Below are 8,614 nucleotides of genomic sequence, written 5' to 3'. Positions count from 1 at the left end.
AGGCGGAGGAGGAGGAGAAGAAGAAGAAGAAGAAGAAGAAGAAGAAGAAGAGGAAGAAGAAGAAGAAGAAGAAGAAGAAGAAGAAGAAGAAGAAGAAGAAGAAGAAGAAGAAGAAGAAGAAGGAGGAGGAGGAGGAGGAAGAGAAGTAGGAGTAGGGAAAGAAGAGGAAGACGGAGAAAGAAAAGAAGAAAAATACAGGAGTGCTGTGACAGTAACTTGTTCGTGGAATCTTATGAAACTTCACAACGCTACAGCCAGCAGAAAATAATGAGAAACCTGGCAATCGAATTCTGGCTAGAGAATTACTCCAATGAACTCTCATACCGCATCAAGAAAGAATTCGTAATAGAAGGACTAAAATTCATCTTGGAGAATAACTTCTTCGTATTTAATGAAAACTTCTAAACGACAATTCGGGGACTGCGATGAGCACATGAATGGCCCTGTCCTTTGCTAACCTAGTCATGGGGTACGTAGAAATCAACTTTTATCGTAAGGTACTAGAAAAATACGGAAACCCATTCTCCCTGTTACATTGAAAATAACTGTTTTATTCTTTGGCACGAAAGTAAAGAGAGCCTTAAAGAATTTCAAACGTTTCCGAATGGACTTGGCATAAAAATTCAGTTTACGATGGCATATAGCCACCAACAACTTCCATTCCTCGACATCCTCATTAATAAATTCAACAACAAAATATAAACGTGCGTGTATGTATATATACACGTGAGAAGATGTGAAGGGGAGTGAATAGAGAGAGAGAAGGAGCAGGCGTATGTAGAGAAACCGGCCCACTTCTCACTTGGGGCTGCCCACCACAAAAATAACTATAATCATATTATTTATATAACAATATATGTGGCTATGTGGCTGAATTGGGTGCATACAAAGCCATGTAAGTGTTGATGTCATGTTCAATTCCTAGTGGTTCGGCCTGTCTTTTACCAGTCAATCGTTTAGATTTAGTCGCTATAAATGGAACACATATTAGTATATAAATAATTTAAGTTTATTATTAATATTAAAAAAGGGCCGATATGATATGTCTTTCTTTTTCGTTTATCTTAATGTTTTCCTTTTACAACTTATTTGTAAAATCCGGTTAAATTTTCCCTATTACCCCATTTGTTTTTCCTTCATGATTTTTATTAATAACTTTTTTGATGTTCTTTAAATTATTCACGCTGACGCGAATGACAATACATGACTTTAATTATGATTATTATTATTGTAATTTTTTCTCCCATTGCCCTTCGAAAAGTTCGTATGTACCTATTAAATCCAATTTGAATTTTGTAACATCTTTTGTAGATTTTTATAATTGTTTATGGTATCTTCATACTTATAACGAACTTTTTCAATTATATATATATATATTGCCACCCACTGAGCCATACAAACACCTGGAAATTAAGTGGACTTTGTTCTATTTACATGTATTAATGCATGTATCTTAATGTGTGCATTATAGAGAGACTACTTCTCTGCTAGTTATGTATCAAGAAGCGAAATGAACTTGCAAAGGCATGTTTTTATAATGTGTGTCTGTGTGTGTTGTCCGAACATTTAAGATGATTCAGCTCATACGCCTGTCCTCTAATGGTTGATCTCGGATTAAACAACCAAAAAAATGCAAGAATGAAATATAAAATTCCACCTGTTTGTCATAGCGATATCTCTGTGTAATAATATCTGGCTTATGAGTTATATAAAACAAAAAATATTTGAGTTCATGATACGATTTCGAAGTTCGATAATTTCTCATATTTTGTTTCATTCCTGCTCAGTGTTTCTGAGAATGATTTTATTCTCACAAATTTACATCGTTCTTGATATAATTCTGTGGCTATGGATATATATGGTAATATTATGTATTACATTATACGAAGTAACTGAAATTGCATTTCAGTAAGTGCAGTCGAAGTGATTTTCTATTTATTTAGGTACTGAGGTTTTACAAGTGCAGTCGTTCGGAGGATTTATTAAAGCGTCAGACAATGTTTCTCTCCCCGTTCTGAGTTCAAATTTAGACCTTTTATCTCTCCGGACTCGAAAACAAGGATACATCGGTAAGGCATTTGTATGGATGGCATCGACTAACCACCTCCGTTCAAATCTGCTGGCCTTCTTCCTAAATTATAAACCACAATTTGAAGTTGAAAATGTTCCCTCTGAAATCTATGTGCTCCACTGAGTATTTTACTTTGAAGTAGAATCTCCCCTCAAGCTAATCTTTATGAGACCAAAACTGAAAAACACGTATTTCAGAGTGAAAGTGCAGCTGACACTGTCAAAAATATTTGTAATTATATTATATCAGATCAAGCAAGAAATAAATTGTACGAATAGATAGAACACTAAAAGGCATACTTTACAGTGTTTATTTATTTCGCTCTTATTTCGGGATGTAAATTCTGCACATTAGGACTTCATTAAGCCATCCTTCCACTAAATAAAATAAAATACTGGGTGTATTAGGGACTGATTTAAATTAACCATATCTGGTCTATTATTATACAATTGTTATGCATAATGAGCATTCTGGTGATTCTTGTTATACCAACGCTGTATTTCTGCTTTATAGCTCTCCTATTTCCACCTAGTCAATGTTGGTTCCTACTTCTATCGTGACTGCCATAGACTTATAATACATATTCGAATCTATATCGTTCGTTCGTAGTCTAATGCCCACACACTACTGTCTATCATTGTTGGTATGCCTTGATACATGTATTGATTTTTACTAGACATTACGTCTCTAGTAAAGGCACCATGACCAAGTGGATAAATTATTAAATATTGACAACCGTATGGTACTGAGTAGCGGCTGTTGTCATTGTTGTTAATTATGCCTAGATATTATCTTATCGACCAGACTTATAATGGAAATCATTCCTCCCATAGATATCGCGTCCTTTTAGAGATGCTTTGAAAAACTAATATTAACCGTTTCCACTTTTCCTTATTTAAGACGGCAGGATGTAATTTAAGTGCAAATTGGCAGTTATTCCTATCAGGTTGTGAGAATATAAGGAGACTTTTCCGTTTGTTGTATGGTAGTGAATTCACATCTACTGTGCTTTCTTGTGTCTCTAGACAGGAAAATTCTATGAACGCAACAAGAAGTGGCTAGTTGTTAGGAATATCACTTTCAGTACATGAGCAACTAACCCAGGTGGTATCCAGGTATTTCTGGCTCTGAGAGTCCAATTTCAGGAGTTCTTATCATTTATGGTCATGTAACACTTCATTAAAACATCTCTGAAGATATTCCAATCACAATGGACTACTGCAAGATTGTATACGTGATCAAATCATTTTCTTCCTGTGTCTGGAAGCCCCATTTCAATGAATCGCTTCGATGGAGAACTTTTCAGTCTGTCCAAATTCTGCTCCCACGATCACAACTACGACCACCACACCACCACCACTACCACAGGCGTACCACTAATTGATTAATGCCATTTGGATCACCTGACTGAAACATTTTGATGACAACGCTAGCCAAGTCATAGACATACACACTAGGAGAGTAACACTCGATAAACAACTTTAAAAATGTATATAATCACTTCGTTCTGACTATTATCATCCAGAAAATCAAAGTATTTGTACAACCTTCTCCAAGAACAACGCTTCTAGATTTCAGCATTATCATCTTGGCCTTCAAACCTGCATTGCTACAGAAGTTTATCGACCACAAGACATCAATTTCTTATCCAATTTATAGATCAGGATGTAATTTCTAATATGAAGACCTATTGCATTCACTGTACCTTCAGATCTGTTAAAAAAATTGTTAACGAAACAGATGGCCAGTCATAGATAACTATGTATCATAGGAAACATAGATAATATCACTATAGCCAGCGACGAAGTAACACTAAACTGCTCTATCAAAGTATGTAAGTGGCTATGAACAGAAGCAGGCAATATTTTCCAAATCCGGTGGAGGAATAACATCAGCGATGAGGAAAGACATCGATGAAGGGTTCAGTAAACGGAGAGTGCAAAATGTTCATTTTATTTTTTTGTATATATTTGTAAGCTTCACTGAAAAATATCGCCAAGAGCTTTGGAGTCACATCTTCATTTCTTGGAAAATATTCTATCACTAATATGTTCAAGATCTGCGGTTATCCACGCCAATATGTTTGCAGATAACCGTAGAATGTGTAATGCTATTACTGGCGGTGTGCAGCCTCTAAAAAAGGTACCTAACATTCAACAGTCACTTCCCCACGCTGTAAGTTGTCACATAAAGAAACACTTTATTGCCACAAGCAGCAGAATTGTTATACAAGCAACAGAATTGTTATACAGAGAATTGTTATATATGAAGCAGAATTGTTATACAGAGACGTACTTTGTAAGTGTGCTCGAACTACGAACTTTGCTTTGTTGGAGGCATTAACGACAGGTTCATAGTTTCATTTCCCTTATCTCCACCCCGAAATTGACACAATGGTGAATAGAAATACATCGCTGAGGTCACCCACCGAATATACCAAGAAACGCGTTTTACTTGTTAAGGAACTTATGTTTGGTAGGCCGATCTGTAGAAATAACAACTAAATTTTCGTCGAACCACATTTCACCATCTTGAACATGCTTGGTAATGGGGTTTTGAATTCCTCACAAGTAGAAAAAAAATCTGAGTGGTCATAAATCGAATGTTTTCCTTCATAAATCCGCTAAAGCAAAGCTGATTTGGGTCTAAATCAACAACAACAACAGTCAATGAGGAGGCCCGACTGTGGTTGCCTCAACTGCTAGAAAGAGCGCCCAAATGTCTTTCAAATTATATGTACTACCATCTTAGAAAGAAAGTACTCATTGAATAATGCAGTTCAAGATGCCTGAAAAGTAAGAAAAAGTGGGATAATCACGACCGGTCTTTTATTTTTCTACTCAGTTACTAATCTCAAGGCTAAATCTGACAACCATATGGAACCACGTGGTACTAATTTAGTACTAATTTCAATTTAGAATTGTATTGTACGTCACTCAGCAATTGTTCATTGAGCAGCTCCCATTGAGTTCATTATTCTATCTTTATATTTTCAGAATATACAGTTGTATACTGTGATGGTTCTGTTGATGTGTGCCGTCCTTTTCTCAAGTCTAACACATTCTTCCACCGAAGAAACAATTCAGAAAAAGCTTTTGGAAAGCTTTGAGGATTTTACAGCAGGTAATAACTTTACGCATAACAATATTCTATGACTGAATGTTGCTTATTGTTAATAAGCCTTTTTGTTGTTAAACCCGATGTCGTTCCTGAGCAATGAGATCTATGAAAAAATACGATCGCACTGCAACCGTCCCACTTCATATTTCATACATGGGCGCAGACATGATGTGTGATAAAGTGGTTCACTTCGCAACTCGTGATGTGTAGGTTGAATTGCACTGAATGATAGGATGGTGTCTTTCCTTCTTATATAATATGGTAATGATCATTTGAGTGGCATTTGGATGATGGAAACCGTAAGGGAATACGTTCTATGTATACACACATACACACACACATACACACACACATACACACATATTACATGCACGTATATATATATATATATATATATAGATAGATAGATAGATATATATGTCGAAAGTGAGATAGATAGATAGGCAGACAGACAGACAGACAGACAGACAGATAGATAGATAGATAGATAGCTGTGTATTTTTCTTAAAAGCAGTCACAATTTAGTCGCAAATCACAAATTTACAAAGAGCTATTTTTATTTCTGTGTATTTCCTTTTCTTTCTCATTAATTTTGAACGAAGGCCCTCAACTATTAAAGGACTCAGTGACAAAGGAGACTGTGCAAAGATGGTTAGAACACAGCAATGAGGTTAGCAGAGTTTGGAACGAGAGGCTGAACAGTGCTCAATGGCGTTATGAGACGAATATTTCTCAAGAGAACAGTAATCAAGTAAGAACCAATTTAACTTACTTTGAATATTTAGAAACCTTTACTCAATCGGTAAAACTTTTTCAAAATATGTTGACAAATTATTCTCTATTGAACTTTCTTATCAAATATGCAATCAAATTCAGCCCTTTTTTTCTTCTTCTTTGTTATCTTTTCAAAATAGAAATCTCGGTTTGAAAGGATTCTTGCTTGAGATTAGAACGTTAACTCAGAATATAAATACTAAATATCATGTAGTAGAGCATACTAGCGTGCATAGGATTGATAAATTGCAGAAAATAATTTCTGGCATGATCTGTAGTGCTTGTTGACATTGGTTAGCATGCATCGTACAATGATTTCATTGTTTATTATGTATATCAAATTGTAATAATTTTTTAGAATCCTGACATTAAACGTATGTAGTCTATAAATATAAGATCAATTGAGCCAGTAAGCTAGAGAGGCAGGGAGATTAGCAAGCTGAAGATTGCTCCATGTATACTAAAATAACAAAAATGACTTATAATGACCTTTATAATCAGGAATATATTTTTTTTGCAGGGTGTAACTTTAGATTATTTTCCCTTTCCTTACACTTCATTGCATAACAAGGAAACGACTTAAACCGGGGAGATGCAAAGGATTTTCCACAATTTTGTAAGAGGCGCCTATAGGCAGAAGGGTAAAGAATAAAAGGGAAAAAATGCTCGACAGTTTGTGGAAAAATATATATTATAGAAGTCCATCCCCATAAAAATTAAACGTTGCAGTAAGGATTGAGCTATGCACCATAACCTAGAGCAAACCAACTGAGTTATTTACATGAGACAATGTAGAAGCTCGTTTCATAGTTTTAGGTAACGATATATCATAACAGAGACAAAAATACTAAATGTTTAATAATAACCCCAACGTGTAATCGTCTTTCTTTCAGTACGAAGAAAGACATATAACTTAAAAGCTGGAAACCGTCAGATGAGAACAAAGAAGAACGCCTAGCTGTCAAACATTTAACTATAATATCATCAAATTCTCCAGTTACGGGACTAAATGTAACAGTAAATTCTCTTTCAAGTTAACCCCAAACCAGCTTCAGTTCTTATTTGAAACAACATATGTCAGTATGATATTCGGTGCGACATATGTAACATTTCTATATATCCTTATCTATAAATGATCGTTTACGCCATGATTGGGTGAATTAACTCTCCCGATAGAGGCGGTCGCTCATCTTTTTAATTTTTTTTTTCTTCCTCATAAATATAATGGTAATGAAGTGGTTAAACTGCCCAGAATATTTATACAGCTACAAATGGTAGTGAATTTAGAGTCCTCAAACATTCAGTGAGATATTCAATGGTTATTGTTTAACCCCAGATCATCTTTAATGTAACATGCGAAATGCATATAAGACTACGTTATCGAATGAGTCCTTCCAGTGTTCTAAGACAGTAGAATGTAATATGAGAAAGATTTAACTGCTATTTCTTGAATACGGAATGGCCTTGGAGGATCTTCCACATTGACTTGTATTTTATTATTCTCAGAGGTATGATATAAGAATTTCTGATTTTATGGAATTATTCAGGTTACTTTCTCCTGCTTCATGAATGACTCTTTATGCATTTCTCAAGATGATCACTATGCTCCTACTTTTCTACTGTTACAGTTAATTTCTGTCTCTATACAAAGCGACGCATGGTTCAGAAAACAGGCAAAATTTTCCAGACTGCTACTCGACCATTTTCCCTTCGATGATTTGGATATGAAGAGACAGCTTAGATTAAAATCTGTAACAGCAGTACCTGAGAGTGATGCCATCATTCGGTAAGTGGTGAATAGCAACACTTAATATGATTTTTAATAAAAGGTACTGATAACTCCAAAACAATTCACCGTTGAATTCCATCATCTATAATGTCGGTTATATTTCGTTAGGATCTTCCTTATATTGTATCTAAAAAACGCAGAAAGAATTGCATAGGATGTAACAATTATCTTCATTTGAATTGCAAGGCACTCTACTTGATGGGTTACCATAGTTTCTGCATATTCACTCTCTCTCCAAACGTTTATATTGTCCTGAAGCCATGGTAAAATGTACTCGAAAATAATGCTAGGTAGCAGGATCGATTCTAGGTTCTCACTAATGCGAAACGAAAATTGCAACCACTTGGTCATGTCTTTATCTGCACCTCCATAGAGACATACACTCGTCTATACATAATTATATGTATAATACATGTGTACATACATACAAACATAGATATATGTATATGTATGTATGTATGTATGTTTGTATGTATGTATGGGGGAGAGAATCCTACAGGCTGTGGTATTACATTCACGACTGCGAGATCGATGTTTCGTTTCCTGGACTGGCGGCGATGCATTGTTTACTTGAGTAAACCTTTAACTTCATGAGACTCTGTGGTCCCTTTGGCATCTGATCCATCGCACACCATGCACATGTACTGGCAAAGTCAGTTCGAAGGAGAGAGTGAGCTAGCGTACAGCATGAATATTTGATTATTATAAAAGAAATAGTAAGGGCAGCTTGTTCAACATGTTATGGAATCCTCATTTGTCGCCTATGACAGGACAGTTCATGAAGTTACAAACACTCGTGCACGCGCACACATTCAAACATATGTATGTATGTATATATATATATATATATATATATATAT

General features: G+C 35.3%; 1 protein-coding gene across 1 annotated transcript in view; it reads left to right on the top strand.

Annotated features, from left to right (window-relative positions):
* Positions 1-8,614, top strand: part of LOC106868111 (angiotensin-converting enzyme) — a 46,138-nt gene that overhangs the window by 4,860 nt on the left and 32,664 nt on the right. Inside the window, exons 2-4 of the mRNA XM_014913233.2 lie at positions 5,068-5,194; positions 5,794-5,942; positions 7,594-7,751. Coding sequence (XP_014768719.1) covers positions 5,068-5,194; positions 5,794-5,942; positions 7,594-7,751 — 434 coding nt within the window. The remainder of the gene's footprint in view (positions 1-5,067; positions 5,195-5,793; positions 5,943-7,593; positions 7,752-8,614) is intronic.

This window comes from Octopus bimaculoides, chromosome 6, assembly GCF_001194135.2.
Source record: "Octopus bimaculoides isolate UCB-OBI-ISO-001 chromosome 6, ASM119413v2, whole genome shotgun sequence".
NCBI lineage: Eukaryota > Metazoa > Mollusca > Cephalopoda > Octopoda > Octopodidae > Octopus > Octopus bimaculoides.
Note: the sequence above shows the minus strand (reverse complement) of the source record. Positions and strands in the feature narration are given on the sequence as shown.